This window comes from Stomoxys calcitrans, chromosome 2 (genome assembly GCF_963082655.1).
Source record: "Stomoxys calcitrans chromosome 2, idStoCalc2.1, whole genome shotgun sequence".
NCBI classification, from domain to species: Eukaryota; Metazoa; Arthropoda; class Insecta; order Diptera; family Muscidae; genus Stomoxys; species Stomoxys calcitrans.
The window spans coordinates 17,219,814-17,241,437 of NC_081553.1; the positions used below are offsets into that span (position 1 = coordinate 17,219,814).

At 36.7% G+C, this 21,624-nt stretch overlaps 2 protein-coding genes across 3 annotated transcripts in view; both read right to left on the reverse strand.

Moving 5' to 3' along the window:
* LOC106081850 (atlastin) overlaps positions 1 to 3,289 on the reverse strand; it is a 47,027-nt gene extending 43,738 nt beyond the window's left edge. Inside the window, exon 1 of the mRNA XM_013244071.2 lies at positions 3,148 to 3,289. The gene's annotated coding sequence lies outside the window, so the exon portion shown is untranslated. The remainder of the gene's footprint in view (positions 1 to 3,147) is intronic.
* A 5,199-nt stretch (positions 3,290 to 8,488) lies between these two features.
* The window catches only part of LOC106081847 (mitochondrial coenzyme A transporter SLC25A42), a 40,643-nt gene continuing 27,507 nt past the window's right edge, over positions 8,489 to 21,624 (reverse strand). For both annotated transcript variants that reach the window (XM_013244068.2, XM_013244067.2), the window contains exons 2-8: positions 12,075 to 12,286; positions 11,879 to 11,993; positions 11,621 to 11,809; positions 11,389 to 11,508; positions 11,152 to 11,297; positions 8,851 to 9,037; positions 8,489 to 8,771 (exon numbers count right to left, since the gene is read on the reverse strand). In XM_013244068.2, coding sequence (XP_013099522.2) covers positions 8,609 to 8,771; positions 8,851 to 9,037; positions 11,152 to 11,297; positions 11,389 to 11,508; positions 11,621 to 11,809; positions 11,879 to 11,993; positions 12,075 to 12,279 — 1,125 coding nt within the window. In that variant the 5' untranslated portion in view covers positions 12,280 to 12,286 and the 3' untranslated portion in view covers positions 8,489 to 8,608. The remainder of the gene's footprint in view (positions 8,772 to 8,850; positions 9,038 to 11,151; positions 11,298 to 11,388; positions 11,509 to 11,620; positions 11,810 to 11,878; positions 11,994 to 12,074; positions 12,287 to 21,624) is intronic.

The following is a 21,624-nucleotide window of genomic DNA, read 5'->3' on the forward strand; positions in this document are numbered from 1 at the left end:
AAGATCATATCAATAATTGGACTCTGGGTGATCTCAACAACGAGTCCGTCAGGCATTCCCACATTGGTGTGGGTAATTTAATTAGTCACTTTGTTTGGTGGTAGTATCTGCGTACCATTATGATTACAGTTTCATTCAAAAAAGGCAGAACTAATCGTCTTAATGAAGTGGGAAGTAAAAATGTTTGTAAACATAGACATTTTTTTATATATCAACATTTTTGCTGTAAAAATTTTATTTTCACAGAATCATTGTGTAAAAATTTTAATTTTATAGAAAATTTTGCAAATGCGAATTTATCCATGAACACTCCATCAAGCAACAGGGACAAACTTCACACATATCAATGAGTGTTAACCGATTCAAGTTTAAGCTTAATGATAAGGGGCCTCCTTTTTATAGCCGAGACCGAACGCTGTGCCGCAGTTAGACATGGCAAAGTACCTCACAAATGTTGCCAGTAAAAAGAGGGAAAAACCACCGTTGAATATTTGTATACCCACCACCATAGGATGAGGGTATACTAATCTAGTCATTCCGTCTGTAACACCTCGAAATATTGATCTAGGACTCCAAGAAATTCTGATTCGAACTAGCCATGTCCCTCCGTCCGTCTGTCGAAATCACGATAGCGGTCGAATGCGTAGAGCTAGCCGCTTGAAATTTTGCACAGATATTTAATATTGATATAGGTCGTTGGGGTTTGCAAATGGGCAGTATCGGTTCAGATTTAGATATAACTCCCATATAAACCGATCTCCCGAATTGACTTCTTGAGCCTTTACAAGCCGCAATTTTTGTCCGATTTGGCTGAAATTTTGCACATAATGTTCTGTTATGACGACGATAGCATAGTTACACGCATCAAAATACAACGGTTGCGTTGGCTAGGTCATGTTGTCAGAATGGATGAAGAAGCTACAGCAAATAAGTCTTTTGAAGCCAAACACGGTGGTACACGCAAACCGGGAAGACCAAAAGCTCGATGGAAAGATCAAGTTGTGGGAGACACCTCGAAACTTGGTGTCAGAGAGAATGAGCGCTGGAGATCAAGGCGGTTGGAACGCTATTCTACGCTCGGCTAGTGGAACAAATGTTCTGTCATTGCCAATTAAAGTATGTAAGTGTTCTGTTATAACTTTCAACTAATGTGCCAGGTACGGTCCAAATCGGCCAAGAACCTGATGTAGCTCCCATATAAAGCGATCTCCAGATTTGACATCTTGAGCCCCTACAAGCCGCAATTTTCTTCCGATATGGCTGAAATTTTGCATTTAGTATTCTGTTATGACTTCCAACAACTTTGCATAGTACGGCCCAAATCGGTCTTTAACCTAATATAGCTGCCATATAAACCGATCTCCCGATTTGACTTCTTGAGCCTTTAAAATCTCCAAGAACTGCGGCAAATACGGTCTAAATCAGTCTATAACCTGATATAGCTCCCATATAAACCGATCTCCCGATTTGCCTTCTTAGGTCCTTACAAGACGCAATATTTGTCCGATTTAGCTGAAATTGAGCATGTAGTGTTTTGTTATGACTTCCAATGACTGTGTCAAGTACGGTCCAAATCGGTCTTTAATCTGATATAGCTCCCATATAAACCGAACTCCCGATTTGCCTTCTAAGGTCCATACATGCCGCAATAATTGTCCGATTTGGCTTAAAATTTTGCATGTGGTGTTCTGTTACAACTTCCAAAAGCTGTGCCAAATACATTCCAAATTGTTCTATAACCTGACATGGCTCCCATATAAACCGGTCTTCGGATCATCCGTATTCGGTTTCTATAAGCTTTACTGGTTTGACAGAACAAAATAATGCCCTTCAACTAGATTTATTTTGTATAAATTTTTATCAGAATCCATGGTGGTGGGTTCCCTAGATTCGGCTCGGCCGAACTTAGCACGCTTTTACTTGTTTTTTTTTTTTATAATCCCTTATGGACCAGGGTTGTAGGTAAAGTCCCATTATTTGACTTATTGAGACACTAGAAACCTCAATTACTTAGATAAGCACACAGAAAAAAGTATAAATTAAAAAATTTTGTACATTTTTTAATTGAAATTTTTTCAATTACTTCTTCAAAAACGGCGAAAAAATTAATTGGATCAATTAATTGTGTGATTGAAACCGATTTTTATTATTTTTTGTGTAGAAATAATTTGAATAGGACGATATTTAAAATATAATATTCACTCCAATTGCATCTTATCAAAAATAAGACAAAATAAAAATTAATAAATACATATGATATATTGCATCTATATTTAAAATTATGAATGTATCAACAAAACGAGGGTCATAGGTCAGGGATTGCAACACTCGAACAGCAGAGCTAAGCAAAATTGAGAAGACATTAGGTAAACAAAATGAGACGAGCATTTGGGGGAAAACGTAAACATTGCGAGAATAAAATGAAAAATGCAAAACAACTTATTAACAACAACGGAAATTCAACACACAACCAAGTGTGAAACGCCAATGACCAACAATAGGTTTGTTTTTTTAAACACACCAATAATAAAATGCATGAGGTATACATTTAATGCTTTTTTATCCCATATTGAACCGATGGTGTTTATAGATTATATGATTGCCATATAATTGGTGGCATTACCTCCATCACTTCATGGTCTCCATTAAAATCGACAATCGGAATATACAACTTTTTATTAATCCAAATATACGACTGTGACTTCAAATCCTACACCAAACCTAGAACGGTTGTAAAAGGCAGAACTAAAAATTGCGGCATTATACCTATTAAAATGCTTCTAGTTTAAGGCGAGAGATTACACAAAAAAAACATTTCTAATGTTTCTATTTTGTCTATTGCCCCATTACGGTGTCACCAAATTGTAATTTGCGAACAACACCACCCCCGGGGAAAATTACAAAACCTCCCAGGATTCACTAACTATATAAATTTCGTAAGGTTCTAGGGTGTCATCGTTATGCCCATAACTTTATTCCAATATTCACCTGGGCAAAAATGACGAGGCATTCGAAAATAAAGGAAAAATACTGATGCATACACCACACACAAAATAAAAGTCCAACCTCAGCCACATATTCATACACACACACATAAAACGAGTCTTACTTTAAAGTGCACACTTAAAATATTCCACAAAAACTTACTTGTGCCGATGTCTATCGTTGCAATAAATTAAAATAGGATTCCAAATGGCGAAATTATAAAAAACAACTAAACTTGGGTATTAGCGAAAATATGAAATATTTTCGCGAATTTACACACACGATACGTATTTTTTATTTTTTTGTTGTATTTTGTTTTCTAAAACGTCGATTTTCGACTATTCAAAGCCGATTTTAGACGATTCAAAGTCGATTTTCATGCACGGTCATTGTTATCATAAGCTGAGTACTCTGCATGGCGAAACAATTAGAGGTGGAATAAATTGTACATCAACCACAAATGGTCCAATCCGACATATTGTCATCAAGCTGATCAACGTTTTGCCAACACATACTAAGAAATTTGTGTGCGTGTGTGAGCAGAGAATATGCGAGAAAGAGGATGACAACAAAGAGAATGCAAACAAAAATCTGTCATCTTAATACCGTCAAACCTGGCCGGCTGTTAACAGCTGTCCGTGAAACCAACTTATTAAATCCGCCTTGAGTGTTCTGTTAAGCTTTTCAAGCAGAATGTTGTCAAACTCCTTATAAAAGAAACGTTGGTTGAAAGTATACGGAAAAGTAGTACTCTGTTTATAATGAGGAAAAGGGCAAAAACCTATTATAGTGGCAACACTTGAAACTATTGCCGGCATCATTTTTGTTTATTTCATTGGTTTCAATGCTTCGTTTTTCTATATTTATTTGAGAAAAAATATATAAAATAGAGAAAACAATAAGTGAAGGTAAAGAAACGTGTTTTGGTATAAAAAAATTGATTGCTGCCAAATTCCACTCGCGGAAAAATTAAAAATTTCAGCGGATATTCCGAAAGCAGAATAGAATTCCAACCCATAGACAATAGATTCCTATAGATGTTCCTTTCCCCTCCCAAAATAATGACTTCTAGGTGCAACGACAAAGCGGATTTTATAAGGCTGTCTCACGCCTTCTTTCTCGCATATACTCTGCTCATTTACGCACACGTATATACACACACAAATTTCTTTGTGTGTGTTGGCAAAACGTTGATCAGCTTAATGGCAAGATGGCGGATTGCACTATATGATTTGTGGTTGTTGTACAAATTAGACCACCTTTAATTGTTTCGCCATGATTTTCACCAAACTAAACCATTGACCAACCATCATGATGTGCCATGTAAACTGGACATGAAAATTGTTAAACATCGAATAATCGTTTCAATTCAGCCATCGAATTTTGCATTTAATTATGGGTCGTTTGCACTAACTGATTAATTTGTCACAAATCACGATAATAATGGTGTTTCCCATTGTGCAACCGGCTGTCCAAGGCGGATTTAACAAGGTGGTCTCACGCGAACTGCTGGCCAGGTTTGATGGCATTCAGATGACAGATTTTTGTTTGCATTCCTTTTTTTGTTATCTTCTTTCCCGCATATTCTCTGCCCATGTACGCACATGTATACACACACTCAAACAAATTTCTTTGTTTGTGATGGCAAAACGCCGATAAGCTGATTGCACCATATGATTTGTGGTTGTTGTACAAATGAGGAGACCACCTTTAATTGTTTCGCCATGCCGGCTGGCATGGATTTGAAAGCTATGTATGTATTTCATCATGGCTCAACGGTAAATGTTTGTCACATTTGTCAAGAACGTAAGACCCATATCAAGGCGGATTTAATAAGGTGGTCTCACGCGAGCAGCTGTTAACAGCCCGCCACGTTTGACAATATTAAGATGTCAGATTTTTGTTTCGATTCTCTTTGTTGTTATCTTCTTTCTCGCATATTCCTTGCTCACGTATGCACACATATACACACAAGCACAAAAATTTATTTACCTGTGTTGACAAAACGTCGATCAGCTTGATGGTGAGATGGCGAATTGCACCGTATGATTTGTGGTTGTTGTAAAAATGAGACCACCTTAAATTATTTCGCCATGGACCCACATGCAGAACTCGTTAACTTGTCTACAATCTGATTTACAAAGACGAAGTTTTTACCAAAACACACACAAATAAATTTGTGCGCTTGTGTGTAAGTGTATAGAAAGAGTGCGTACGTGTGCAGAAAATCTGCGAGAATTATATAGTTCAAATGGCGAAGCAATTAAAGCTGGTCTCATCTGTCATCTTAATACCGTCAAACCTTAATTTAATGGAGAAAGTAGTGAATTATTCAAACAATAGTAAATTGGTGAATGCGTAGACCGTCTGCTTTGAAAACGGAAGGTTCTTGGTTCAAAAAAATTTGTCTTCTTTAAAGAAACTGAGCATTTAGAACGTGGTGGTGGGGAAAAGCGCGAACATGTTTGTGAGTTTAAGTAATTATTTTTTAGCAACGTTCAACTAAGATAATATGTCATTATTTTTTGACAACTTGTATGCTTAGGCATAAGTACCTATTTTTAAACTATTGGTAAGAAGTTATTAGTTTTTGAATGAACTTGCCTTTCTGCTTATTTGCTCAAGAGAATTTTTGCTGGGCACTCATATTTTATCCAGGACATCTGACTTGTACTGGATAGACAACCTTTAGTGATTGAGCCACGGTATTTTCTTTAGTATTTCATTATGGAAGTGTATAGCAAATGGGTTCAATAACTATTTTGTAAATGTACAAAATATGGGAAAACTCATGGTACAACTAAGAGGTGGTGTCATTAGCACAATAACAAAAATATACCCTCAACGAAACTACCTTGAGTGGCAAACGCTGTAAATTGAAATATCAAAGTGGTTTTAGAAATAAACTTTGTTTAACAACTTATCTTTTACAAATGTGTTTTTTATTTGTATTTGCATCATTATAACACTGCTTTGTTGCTAATGTGTGGAATAGACCATCTTTTTAAGATTTAGAAAAAAAATCTGTGTTATCCAGCCTTTGACATTTAGATTTACTTCAAAATTGAAGGCGGATATGAAAAGGTGTTCTCACGCTAACAGCCTTTAACAGCTGGCCAGGTTTGACGGTATTAAGATTAAAGATTTTTGTTTGTATTCTCTTTTTTGTTATCCCTCTCACATATTCTCTGCTCATGTACTTACACGTTTACACCCACGCACACAAATTTTTTTGCTTGTGTTGGCAAAAGTTCGATCAGCTTGAGGACAAGATGGCAGATTGCACCATATGCTTTGTGGTTGTTGTACAAATGAAACCACCTTTAATTATTTCGGCATGTGCAAAATCAAAACAAATATGAAAAATTGTACTCAGCTGTTCGCATGACTTGACCTTATAAGTGCATACTGGGGAAAACTGCAGTTTATAGGACGCACCCCGATTTTTTTCATTTGTTGTGACCAGGGACCAAACCTCACCTTTTTAATTGTCTAAACAGACCCACTCGACTCAGACCCAGATATTCTGGACGCACCCCATCGTAGTCGCAGAGTTCCTGGATCTGGATACTCAACAGAATGAAGCAGACGAAAGAGAACACAACAAACTGCTACAACAAAAAATCAAATCCCATGGCAGCCGGTTGTATGTACCGGATTGACCCGATGAATTCCTTCATCGGCAAGGGCAGCCGCCTCAGTGTACCACACACTGCTACTACAACAACAACAAAAATTTAAAGGTAGTCGAACAAATGTTTTATGGATGAGTTTTTTTTTTCAAAACAGACAGTCATAACGGTACTGTTGGTTCTAAAAGAGTTTCCGATTCAATTAAAAAATGGCGGAAAGAACTTACTGCTTTCCTTTCAAAAATCAGCTGTTTTGAATGAATTGGTGAATGAATAGAGTGAAAAAAAGTTAGTGGTCTTAAAAATTTTTAAATATAAAATGTGATTAAAAATTTTATCTTTTTTAATTAAACAATAACGACCTACATAGTTTAATTAAAAAATATAACATTTTTAATCACATTTTATATTTAAAATTTTTTAGGATTCGATTAATAAAATGATTGAATCAATCAATTTTTTTAATTGAAAATTTCAAAAATTTCAATCATGATCGTAACTGAAATGGAAGTTCAGATTCAATTAAAAATTATTGAATCAATTAACATCAATCAACCAGTCGAGCCGCTAAAGTTGGGTAGCTCGGCCATCATTGAGGAATTCTAGCTGTCAGGATGTAGGGCTTAGCCACTCGTTAGAGCTATATCTCATCACTCTTCAATAGACTGATCTCTGCGTCTTAGGCATTTGTAAAGCTACATACTTGGCAGTATTGTAGATCCCATTCTACAAGTTCATAGATTGCTCCACTGTGATCACAATGGGAATTTTTGCAATATTTTCCGGTTATAACATGAAAGTTTCCGGACCATAAACTAGCAGTCATTTACAATTAAATAATTAAAAAGACTTCGTTTTCTTGCAACAATTTGTTTTTATTTACATATATTAAACAATATCTCGTTTTGTTCTAAATATATCATCATCATCATAATCCTATTATACACTTTTTCTTTATAAATTAATATATTAGTAATAAAAAAAATCATTCTATCAATCAATCACAATAATATAATAGACAGTATTTTCCCTTAGGTTGTTTATTTGTTTTTTTTTTCGAAATAGGTAGGTTAATAATAGGAGAACAATTTGTAATATCATCAGTATCCTCTTCATAGGTAGAGAAGATTTGTAATAGTTTGTTGTAAGTACAAACATATACCTCGAATCATATGATGAACAAATTGCAGTTGCATATTTTTAAATTCCTCGAATTTCAATAGAGAAATATATATTATTATAAATTCATGACTAAAAACATGAAAGCATTTACAAACTGTTTGATTTTTATTTTTTTATTACTTACAATTGTTATTTGCTGCTGTTAGGTATATTTATAAAAAAAGAACGATCTAATTTCAAATATTATTGTCTCACTTTGTGCGTAGTAGCTGAACGGAACAGAAAAATAAGGTGAATATAGGCGCATAAGAGAATGATGAATCTCAAAAAACAAAAAAAAACAAAATTCCAAAAATAAAACAATGAATGTTGTTAGTTACTCTTTGTTTAGTTTTTGACGTCCTAATATCAGATATCAATTAGACAATATTTACAATATTGAATTGTTCTTTCACTCACTACCTACTTGTTGGTGTAAACTAAAATTATAAATTTAAAACATAGATTTTTTTCTAGGGTTTAATTTCGACACATGTTAAAGCCTTGCCAGGCGATTAGGGGTAACTAAATCTAGGGATTTTTAAAATCGAAACAAAAGCTTAAATTTGTGTGTGTGTGTGTGTGTTTGGGGAGGAAGTCTCAGCTCAAACACTTGTATGGTGTGGGGCCAAGCAATTAACTAAAACTAAAGTAAATAACTTCTTTGGGAGTTTTCCCCATCTTTGTTCTTAGAAACAAAAAGAAAAGACTTAAAAAATCAACAACAAATCATAGGATTACTTTAATATAACATAACGCTGGTAGTAGCAGTATTAGTGGGTAGGTTCAAGAAACACTATGGCGGATGTTTTGATGGCTGACTTTTTTTCTTATTCATTTTGTGCACCGACTCTGCCCCGTTTTAAATGAAATAAATCACGCAACAGTTCCTTGATCAAATCGTATGTAGAGAAACTAATGCCCACGGCTATGGGACCTTTTATCCAGTTCATGCTTAAGCCTTTGTAAAAGCCATTTTTGATACCCTCCTCCCTGCAAATGAGAAAGAGGTTAAATAATTCCTTCAACAACCATTATGACACAGTACTACTGTGAGTTAGGACAGACATACTTATAAATAGTTTTTAATGTCACATATATATTGGGATATTTATTTTGCCCATCTTTGGTAACGCCCATTGTTTGCATACGCCTTCTGACTATGTCCAATGGATAACTGGATGTTTGGCCCACAGCACCAGCTGCAGCGCCAAAGGCCAGCGAGACAAGAGTATTTGGTTTACTGCTACCAGAAACTTCTGAAATAAAGAGAAGAAAATTTGTAAGTTTTTTTTGAAAGTGTTTCTACTTAAAAAGAGGGTGCGGAAGAAGAGAACTGTCCATTCCACTATGGTCCATTCCACTATGGACATACACCTACGCCTAAGAGATTGGCTTATTGTGTGCTTTAAACACTTCAAAAGGTAACCCCGAAAAATCCATGTCAGACATTTCTTATTGTTCATAAAATCCCTAATTGTTCTCTACTTAATGATATTGGAAATGCTCCCACGTCTTATCTTCTCCATGTCTGGCGTGCTGCTGCACCTCCTCGTAATCCTAATGGGGACATCCTCATTCACCGTGCAAAACGTGGAGCTATCAATCTACTCTGCCAAAGCAGTGCCAGTGCATTAAAGTCCCCTAGAACCATAAGATTATGGCCAGATAGTAACCCACTCATATAGGGGTTGTAAGCTTGGTCATCAATCGGGACACAGCTACCAACCAGCTGTATGTACACGTTGTATAGCTCTATCTCGGCAGTACCAGACCTGACTGCTCTCCCCATGCACTCCATGTAGAGGTCACTAGCGCCAGGTGCAGGTGATATGGGTATATATTGCATGGTATGATGTATCACGAAGGCTAATCCCCCACCTCCCTTCCTTGAGCAATCCTTACGTAGCACATTGTGTCCGCGAAAACTGTGCAAGCTGCAGATGTTGCTCAGCTTTGTCTCCTGGATCGCTGCGACCAATATATATTTGCGACTCATGAAATCCACAATCTCATCGATCTTGCCACGGAGTCCGTTGCAGTTTAGTGCAAAAACGATACATTTACCGGCACTGGCCTGGCAATATTTGGGCTGGGATGCTGCCGTTGCGTATATTGCCGTACAGGAGAGGGCGGGGGGTTACATAGTCCGACGCTTGTGACCCACTGCTAGCTATGTTCGCACAACACCTTGCGACATATCCAGTATGACTATACTCCTGTAGTGAAGTTAGGCAAGAGCAAGATCGGAAATGTACCCACTCCATGCACCGGTTACACCTCACCGACACCCATAGATGATGGAGGCGATTCTGGCAAACCGAACAGAAGCAGGGTCCGGGAGAACGACCGCCTCCCATTGCACCTGAAGAAATTGACCTCCCCCGGCAAACCAAAGTAGTTCTGGCTCAATTACGTTCCGGCAGATGCAGCCGCCTCAACTGCCGATTGTAAGCAGGGATCGCACGATAGACGTCACCTGTTTAACTGCCCGACCTGGACCCACTCGACTCAGACCCAGATCCCTGTGGACGCACCCCATCTTAGTCGCAGAGTTCCTGGGTCTTGACAATCAACAGAATGAAGCAGACGAAAGATAGAACACCATAAACAACATCATCTTCTCCACATGCCCAACATACGCTATCACTTGGCGCACTTCTGTATAAGTGAGAAAGCTATACTGATCTCCTTCTTATCTCCTTTCGGTATTAGCCATATTTTCGCATGGTCTGGAAATCCCCGTAGGCTTTCGTCGTGCTACCGACCGTTTCACTGTTCCACAGTGCACTTATTCCCGCCCCGAACATTCACCAAGATTACTGATGACAGTCTTTTGGCCTTAACGACCAAATCGTCTGACCTTTCATTCCCTCTTAGTGCGCTATGGCGGGTACCCAACGAAGCGCATCGTGCCATCCTCAGAGAAGGCGTTAGTCTCCTTTTTACACCCTAAGATTTTCCGTCCCTTGTCTCCAACTTTCGAATCTTTTGTCCCCAAAAATCCTCAATTACAAGTTAATCCCCCAAAAAACCCCCAAACAATTCTGAATGGATTTCTATAAAAGGACAAAAAAAAATACGTCCTAATACATTTTACCATGTTAAGAAAGAGCTGTCGACCCGGCATACAGCATCGTAGGTGAACATGCCTCCAATACGAACGTTAAATGCCTCAGATTAGGCCTAAATTATCGGCGCAGAAATCGGGTGATGTTATCTACCCAATCAGTGCTAATAATTTTAGGCAAATTTGCTTCTTTCATTGGTTTTAAAGATTTTTAGCCATGTATTCAATTTACACTTTGGCAAGCTATTCCAAAAGATTATCGTATAAACTATAGTTGTATTATTTTGTTAACTAAATACTTACCCGCATATTCACGCTTCAGTGTTTCATAGGTGAAAAATGATGTGCCAGCATATGGAATAACACCTAAAACCGTCGCCCAATAACCTCTATATAAGGTACGAGGTCCTTCCTCAACCCATATTTTAACGAAAACTTGACGTAATGTCCTAAAACAAACATAAATATCAAGGGAACAATCAACATATGCAGCAACAGTAAGCAATTAACAGAATAAAAATGGAGGTTACATCAACATACCTATAGCCTGTATATTTGTCTGTAACAGCCATACGTGCTCTCGCCAAATCTAAAGGATAGGTCAAGGACTGTGATGTTATGCCCGCTAGAGAACCAGCAATAAACCGTCTACCCTTGGTACTGGACAAAAAATAGGCAACAAATATGCATTAAATTCTTGTTTGTGGTTCGAGGACTAAAATTGCAAATTTTGTTGCTCATTTTTTTTTTTTGTCTTGTTTGGAAAACCTACTCTGTACCGTCTTTGTCGACATGCAGGATTTTACGCCATTGTTCGTGGGCGGTGAATTGGATGGCAGCATAAGGCACAATGCGAGCCATAGTAGCAGAATTGCCCCGCCACAATGCCAAAACACCCTCTTTGGCATAGGTTTGTTGGAGGAATTGCATGGCCCCATTGAAGGTATAACGCACGGATTTGCTAAAAAAAAAACAGTACAAAACTGATAAAAGAAAAGAAAACGAAAATATGCCAAAGTTTAGTACTTACTTTATTTGAAAATTTATTTTCGTCCTATCCAGCGGAGCTATGACTGTTTTTGCCAAAGCACCCGCTGCTGCTCCCGCTGTTAAACTTGTCACGACGGCATCAAAATTTGTTGTAGCTGAAGTAAACACAAAGAAAAAACTAATTAAATCCTGGGTTCTTGATGGGCTTCTTACGTTTATGTTTTATTTTTGCCTACCCTTAACATCTGTTGTCGTAATACCACTTTCCCGTTTTGATTCTGTGTGCGTGGCTGTTGCTATAGGACTTTCATTCAATTTGGTGTTGGCGGCATTAAGATTGACATTGGTGGTAACGGTTACGGCGGCGGCTGCTGTAGTTAGTTGGCCACTGGTAGTCTTAATGGGCATCGCAATATTTGGCTTCTCCAAAAGATGGCTCATTGGAGGACTGTAATGACAATAGGAAGAGGAAATAATTAATAATACGTAGAATTCATTTGTATTCGAGATAATGGTTGTGTTTTTACATTAAGTAATTTAGTTTTACCCATCACTGTGTGATGCACAGTGAGAAAGCAAAAAAAAAATTTAATAAAAGTATTTGACTCATTTATTAACGGAAGAATTTATTTGTACGAAATTTGGTATGAAAATAGCCGAGATGGCGCTCATGAAAGCATATGAGCAATCACCCATGATATAATTAAGAAGGTTAAGTCACTTGGCGCAAATTCCAACTGACAAATTTCTAGACACTTCCTAATTAACATTCTAATTATACCCTCCACCATAGGATAGGGGTATACTAATTTCGTCATTCTGTTTGTAACACCTCGAAATATGCGTCTAAGACCCCATAAAGTATATATATTCTTGATCGTCATGTCATTTTAAGTCGATCTAGCCATGTCCGTCCGTCCGTCTGTCTGTCTGTCGAAAGCACGCTAACTTTCGAAGGAGTAAAGCTAGCCGATTGAAATTTTGCACAAATACTTTTTATTAGTGCAGGTCGGTTGGTATTGTAAATGGGCCAAATCGGTCGTTGTTTTGATATAGCTGTCAAATAAACCGATCTTGGGTCTTGAATTCTTGAACCTCTAGAGGGCGCAATTCTCGTCCGATAGTATTGAAATTTTGCACGTAGTGTTTTGGTAGCACTTCCAACAACTACGCTAAGTATGGTTTAAATCGGCCCATGTTTTGATATAGTTGTCCGATTTCACTGAAATTTTGCACGTAGTATTTTGGTAGCACTTCCAACAGCTACGCTAATTATGGTTTAAATCGGTCCATGTTTTGATATAGCTGCCATATAAACCGATCTTGGGTCTTGACTTCTTGAACCTCTGGAGGGCGCAATTCTCGTACGATATAACTGAAATTTTGCACGTTGTGTTTTGGTATCACTTTCAACTGTGCTAAGTATGATTCCAATCAGCTCATAATCTGGTATAGCTGTTATATAAACCGATCTTGGGACTTGACTTCTTGAGCCAATAGAGCGGTCAATTTTCATCCGATTTGGCTGAAATGAGGCGTTTTGTTATGACTTCCAATAACTGTACCAAGTATGGCGTAAATCGGTATAGAACCTGATATAGCTGCCATATAAACCGATCTGGGATCTTGACTTTTTGAACCTCTAGAGGGCGCAATTCTCATCCGATTTGGCTGAAATTTTGTACAACGACTCATAATCTTCTCTCATGACCTTCAATATACGTGTATAATATGGTCCGACCTATCTTCCGATTTTGCTTCTTGAGCCCCTACAAGGCGCAATTCTTATCCGAATGAACTGAAATATTACACAATGACATCTACAATGTTCAGCATTCATTTATGGTCCGAATCGGACTATAACTTGATATAACTCCAATAGCATAACAGTTCTTATTCAATATTCTATGTTTGTCTAAAAACAGATACCGCGCATAGAACTCGAAAAATGCGATCAATGGGGGAGGGTATATAAGATTCGGCCCGGCCGAACTTAGCACGCTCTAACTTGTTTTTATTTGCATTATCTGTGTAGCAGCCGCAAGATCAAAAGATTTATGTTAATAGACGCGTAAATTATAAATAAAAAAATAATAAAATGTGAGAAAAGGGACAAAATGTGAACAATTTTTAAAACCCAAACAAAGCATGTGACGTTTTAGTGGGATTTGGATACAACTCTGGAATTGGAAAATTCCACCAGCTGGACAAGTGACCTTACAATAAAACAGTTAGAAAATCATGTAACAAATGCCTGAATGGCAAATGCGAACAGCGCGCAGCTGAGAAAAGTCCCAACAAATCACTGCTGGAAAAAGTATTTCTGATGTTCCTCCAATATTCGATAGCCGGCACTCAACGTAAAATGCGGAATGCCGGCTTATGCGCTGCGGTGGCCCCTATTGCTTACTATAAAATTTCCAAATAACATTATCTTAGCATTGCGCATATAAAGGGTGATTTTTTTGAGGTTAGGATTTTCATGCATTAGTATTTGACAGATCACGTGGGATTTCAGACATGGTGTCAAAGAGAAAGATGCTCAGTATGCTTTGACATTTCATCATGAATAGACTTACTAACGAGCAACGCTTGCAAATCATTGAATTTTATTACCAAAATCAGTGTTCGGTTCGAAATGTGTTCATTCACCGTAACGTTGCGTCCAACAGCATCTTTGAAAAAATACGGTCCAATGATTCTACCAGCGTACAAACCACAAACGGCTTCTGGTTGCTCTTCACTCCAAATGCGGCAATTTTGCTTATTTACGTAGCCATTCAACCAGAAATGAGCCTCATCGCTGAACAAAATTTGTCAAAATTTGAACACATTTCGAACCGAACACTGATTTTGGTAATAAAATTCAATGATTTGCAAGCGTTGCTCGTTAGTAAGTCTATTCATGATGAAATGTCAAAGCATACTGAGCATCTTTCTCTTTGACACCATGTCTGAAATCCCACGTGATCTGTCAAATACTAATGCATGAAAATCCTAACCTCAAAAAAATCACCCTTTACAATGTGACCGGCCGCATTCCCATGGCAGGGGCTGCCGCCTAAGTGTACAACAACAAATATGTGGCCAGGGTAATTCATGAACTAGACTATGAAAAAAATCATTTAACTGAATTGACACATATACCGTTATTGCAATTGACTTCAACACATATTTTTTCCATTTTATTCACATAGATAGGTTGCCTTCTGTCAAATGAACACATGCAAAAGAGAGAGGGAGGGAAAGGGAATTGACATCCTTTCTCTCTCTTTTTACACGCAGCTTTAACTCTTATTTTTATAAGGACAGTCACTCAATTCTTTCGCTAAAGCCTAGTACTGACTTCGACATTTCACACGAACAACTGTCAAAAAGCACTATAAAAAAATGGTGACGAAGATAATGCGAACACATTCCGTACAAGTGGTACTGAGTTCTATGAGAAAAATAGTAGCGACATGTCGCTGCATCAGAATAAATTTCGCACAATTTTAATTGCAAATGTAATTAATTGCTCTCGAAATGTGCCGAATCAACTCTCCTTCCATACTGTTGTCTCTGTTGTGTGCTGTTGTTGGATTTGTGTTCCGACAAAGAAATGAGTCCGTCGGATTTCGCAATAATTTAACGGGAATTTTCGCTGTGAATGAAGTCAGTACTAGGCATAGGCTAAGGTCTCAAAGATTTTATGTCTTTCAAATAAGCTGCATTTATAAAGCGAAAATTTCGATGAGTTGGGGAACAAATCCAGCAAGAAAATAAATGTTTTTGTGTACTCAAAAATTTGTGCAAATTGTTACTAAAAGTCGTTCGCGTACTTTATTTGCCAGCAAAAAAGAGCGGGAGAGTGCGAGAGAGCAAGTTACATTTTCAGAGAATGGTAATTGAAAGCTTGTGAATTTTTACTGGAGGTTTTTTTCCAGCAAAATTTTGCAGCATCGAAAAGCTGTTTTTTGAATCCAAATAAATAGCTAAAGAGAGTAAAGGCTATTCTTACTCTCCTAGAAATTTTTACTGGAAATGAACATTGATTCTGATTTAGCTAGTTTTCAACCAAAAAAAATTAATTGTTTTTTAGAGTTTTCGTATCCCCCCAATCGCTTTTTCCCCTCTCTTAGAAGACTTTTTAAGAATGAAACGAAAGAAAACCTCAGATTGTTGTTCGTAGTTCATTTATTGTCTGTGGTATTAACCGATAAAGACGGTAAACTTAACACGGCATAGGATGAACACCACACATGCTAAAACATTGAGTTCCTTTCTATGCAACGTTAATCGTATCATGAGAAGCTCAGCTGAGAGCTAAAGGGTGCGTCTAGGAATGCTCCACACAGAGTACCTCTAACTGCAGTCGCAGACAATCAATGGCTTTAAATAACCAGTTATCACGTTCTCTAGGCGTTCGGTCCGGAACGCCTATAAGAGCTAGACGAGGATCGCTATCTCCACATGCGCATATGTTGCAACTACAATAGAATGTTTTTTGTTAGAGAAGCTGTGGGAAATAGATCTAAAACGGAGTCATCCCTAACGCAAGTGTTCCACGCTATAAGAGGAAAAGGGGTGCCATTTCATTTTACGCCCAACCTTCTTTTCCTAACCCTATCCATTCGCGCTGGGTAAACATTAGCCCTTTTGTACAATTTGGTACTTTTTCGTGCCAAACGAACGAATTTCGCCAAACGCTATGACCATTACCCAACCCCAACATTCGTGCCAAGTTTCATGATTCTAGCTTTAGCCGTTTGGACTGGGCGATGATATATTATACAAATATATATGGATACGAGCGCGGTTCGGTTTTAGTTTTTCAAAAATATTTTAAAACCCTCCATCAAAGGATGGGGGTATACTAATTTCGTCATTCTGTTTGTAACACCTCGAAATAAGCACGCTAACTTTTAAAGAAGTAAAGCTAGCCGCATGAAATTTTGCACAAATACTTCTTATTAGTGTAGGTCGGTTGGGATTGTATTGGGTTGCCCAAAAAGTAATTGCGGATTTTTTAAAAGAAAGTAAATGCATTTTTAATAAAGCTTAGAATGAACTTTAATCAAATACACTTCTTTACACTTTTTTTCTAAAGCAAGCTAAAAGTAACAGCTGATAACTGACAGAAGAAAGAATGCAATTACAGAGTCACAAGCTGTGAAAAAATTTGTCAACGCCGACTATATGAAAAATCCGCAATTACTTTTTGGGCAACTCAATAAATGGGCCAAATCGGTCCATGTTTTGATATAGCTGCCATATAAGCCGGTCTAGGATCTTGACTTCTTGAGATTCTATTCCTCAAGGTCTTCAAAATAGTGGTTTACAACTGTAATTGCATCTTCATTTGAGGTAAAAAGCTTGCCAGCACGGAATTTTTTAGATTTGGGAACAGGTAAAAGTCACTGGGAGCTAAATCAGGAGAATAAGGTGGATGGTCAAGCAACTCGTGCTTTAAATCGTTGATTTTAGTCATTGTTAAAACATTCTTGTGCGCTGGTGCGTTGTCTTGAAGAAAAAATTAATTGTTCGTGCTGTAAGCCAGGAAGTTTTTTTCGAATTTGTACATTTAATTGATCCAAAAGGTTGCAATAGTAATCAGAATTTATTGTTTTACCCTTATGCAGATAGACTATCAATAAAATACCGTTGAAGTCCCAAAAAACCGTTCTTTGGGGCACTTTCTCTAGCTTCAGCCCATTGTTGGGTTTATTCTTTTGTCTCTGGAGTATAGTGGTGAATCCATGTCTCATCAACAGTTATGAAACAAAGCTTAAAATCCATTTAATTTCGCTTAAAACGATCCAAACAAGCTTGATAAATGCTCATTCTTATGCGTTTTTGGTCGACTGTTAACAAATGCGGCACCCATCTTGCACAAAGGTTTTTCATCTGTAGTTCTTCATGCAATATTAAATGGATTCGACCATGATATTAGCTATTTCACGCTGTTTTATTCGTCGATCATTTAATACCATATCATGCACTTTGGCTGCAATTTCTGCCAAAGTGCAGAAATGAACCACTACGTGGTTCATCTTCAATCACGTTTAAATTCAGCAACCTAATTTTTACTGTTGCATATGAAAGAGCACTATCAACTACCACATTCACCATATCATTATGAATTTCTTGTCCCGACACCACCCATTTCTAATTTTTCCATTGTAAAAAAATTACGGATGCGTCTTTTGTGAACACCTGTTTCTATATGAAGGAGTTGCCAGATCGAAACAAAATTGGATATGTGTTCATAGCAGAGATGGAAGTTTTCAAAACACTTAACTTTTTTCTGTTTATACCGCGCTTTTTGTGCTAGGCTAAGAAGTTTCCGAACCGCCCTCGTATATATTTTAGCGTAGCGTTAAAATAACATGCCGAAGGCTACTAGTAGTCTTCCATACAATTATAAAATATGTCAAAAACTGCGGATGAGGATTTTAGGAGATATTTGTTAAGAAAAAATGATGCTCAGTTTAAAAATAAGAATTTTCGTAAGGGATGATAATAGGAGTGAATTCAAATGAGATTCAGCCTACCAGCGAAATTCAAAGTAAAAGTTTGTGTCCATTCAAAATAGCGACTAAAATCCTTATTTGTGGTTTTCCTTTTTTTTGCCCCAATATAATTACCAAAATCTTTCGATCAAGGAAAAAAAAGATAGTTTTAAGTTTTTTTTTGATTGTATATTAATTACCGTTTGAGTGTGTATTTTTATGGATGTTCATTTATTCCACATTATTTACTTTAGAAATTATCACCCATTATAGTTCTAGAGCAATTTTAAGATCTATGTTAAGATCTTATTTTTTTACTTCATTTATTTTGTGATAAATTAATTAGGATCAATTTAGCTTAGAACTTATTAAACAGGTGTTAATTATCAAAATTTGCATTATGTCATTATTTTAAATCTTTTTACTAAAAATATAAGAAGATGAATAGGCATTCATTCTTGTTTTTGTTTCATATAAATACCTTCTTCAATTTATTTATTATTTTTTTTCAATTCAATACATTCGAGCTTTACGCACGTGAAAATTTGTATTTATAACATTTTGATTGAGCAGTCCCGCTAAATATTCTGCAACATAAATTTCAAAAATATTTCCACATTTGATAGAAAAGGCGCGTTTGTTCCTCCGGCTCACACATTGGCCTTGGGCCAACATGTTTTTCGTTGTTAGGGGGTGTGTATGACGTTGAAAATTTTATAAAAATAAAATGTTTGTGATGTTTTCTATATGTGTTTTTCACATTTTTGAAAAAACATGTGAAGTTTATACAATATATATTATATATACATATATACATATGTTTTGTATTACAAGAAAAACAACCGGCCCTCCTTTGAGAGGACTGATAGTAAAACTTATTTATTTTTCTTGAAGTTCAAGAACAAAGATTATTAACATCAACACTTGTTTTCCATTCCATATAGTTTGAGTGTCTGGCAGTTTGGCTGTGATTCGCTTATAAAAACATTTTCCTTTTGTTTTATTTGCATATTTCCCCTGCCATGATTATTGTGTCTAGTCATCATTTTTACTATAAACGTTATGTATAGCGAGTTCAATGCAATTGATTGCAATTATTTAAATGTATAATTATTTTTTCTTCATCCTCTACCATAGGTTGGGGAATAGAGTGAATTGTTGTTTCGCTTTGAATCAATTTGGATTATACAAACCGAACACGACTATCTTATCGGTTGTGTCTTTAAACTTTGCCAGAGATTTCGCTACAAATCTTTCATATATGCTTAGGCAAGGTTCGCATCATTCCTATAAATGAAGTCTCCCTCTTGGTCCTTAGTAGCGTATCTATAGAAATAATTTGCAGTTTTAAAATCTATCCATAACCCATATAAATAAATCTTTCAAAGTTTTAAAACTTAGTATATTCTGTTTTAACTTACAATATGTAGACATAATTTATAATATCAATCGGTTAATAATCTTATTTAGCTACCATTTAAACCGATCTGTAGTTTAAACAACACCAGCCAACCACTTCAGAAATGCTGGTGTTTCTCATTAAAATTTCTTAAGAAAGTCAATCCTCTTGTGTCTTGTCATCTGCTACATCTTGTAAATTCTATTTTGTTAACTTCTTCTTTTCCGTCCGATTGGTAATTAGCCAAAATAGTGTCCGTGGGAAAAAACAGTCTTGTCACGCTCTGAAGGAGTTCCTTCCGATTTCTATTTTACCTATTTGTTCAAAGATTGTCGAGCATGTTATTAAAAGTCAAATGTCTTGCTATTTGGAAAGTAATAGCTCTATTTGTGTTGCCCAGAGGGGATTTAGGCCGTTCAAACATGGGTGGTTCACGATTTTGCGTGCTATTGTCTTTAGATTTGGAAAGGGCTTTGGACAGGGCGGATTATAGCCTTCTTCTTAGTAAATTAAAGTTTTCGACCAGTGCATGTACATTGTAACGCCCGTATCTTACAGGTAGGAGCCAGTTAATTTGTGTTGATGGTAAATGTAGTAGTCTTCTTTCTGTAAGAAGCAGTGTTCCTCTGTATTAGGTCCGCTTCTTTTTGTGTTATTTGTCAATAATGGGTCTTCACGTCTGTATTGTTGGTGCACTCCATTTGCATATGCTGATGACATCCATTTGCTTTTAACGGTGATTGAATGTTCTTCAGACGAAAGTTAATTTTGCGTGGAGTCGTTACGTGTGAGGATGGCGGAGAATATGTTCACTGTTAAAGCCTCTAAAACTAAAGCTCTTTTTATCTTCGGGCTGGCATAATAATGTTAGTGTTAAATATAATAATGTAGATATAGAATTTGTGCAAAGCGTTGATTGTCTGGGTATTCAGCTGGATGACAGACTTCGGTTTGATCGGCACGTTAGTTCCGTAGTTAACTTTTCTTTAAGAAGCCTGTATACCACGAGTTTATATTTACCCGCTCTTTGTGAGGGAGCGTTTGGCGCAAGCATTAGTTTTTCGGGCCATTTTATATTATCTGGAGGTGTACTCTGGTGCTTCGCAATGGAGCATGCATCGTCTTCAGGTCGCTTTTAATATTTTGATTCGTTTTGTTTACGGTATAGGTTGACGTGTTGATATAACGCCCTATATGTGTTGTTTTCTCGGTTGTGATTTCCCCTCCCGTCCCGATTTTTTAACTTATGTTAGAAAAGTACGTCTTATGCATAGTGTGATTGTTTATAGGCCTGATGGATTCGCATTGCATTGCATGAAATAAATAAATAAATGTTGGATACCATGGACTGTTATGTTTTCAACATTCATGCTTAGTATCGTCCAACAAGATATCCTAAACTAAATTAAAAAAAAATCATTTAAACCAATCTTCTGGTTTGACTACTGAAAAACCTGGAGAATCCCAATTTTCTTTATGTTTAGGAGAGAAACTTAACAACACCATTTTAAATACACTTATAAAGAAACGTATTATATATAGTGCAAATGGGCTATTAACTGATAAAGACATCCCTTATAAAAATATATTCCGATTTCATATGTTAAATCATCAAAGGTTTTAGCTTATAGAAAGTCTTGTCCGCAGATCTATGGCGAAGGGTGTATAAGATTCGACTAGGTTGAACATAACGCCTTTGTACTTGGGCCTTTTTTAAATGTCCACATTCTTTGCAAATGCTTTCAATTGTAGAGAAAGCACAGCAAACTAAAATCTTGGGAACAAAGTTCAAGGCTAATCTATTTATTCAGGGTAATAGTCTCCAGTTCTCCTATAACAATGCATAAAACAATGTTTAAAATTCTATTACTAAAAATATTATTGAGCTTAATATAT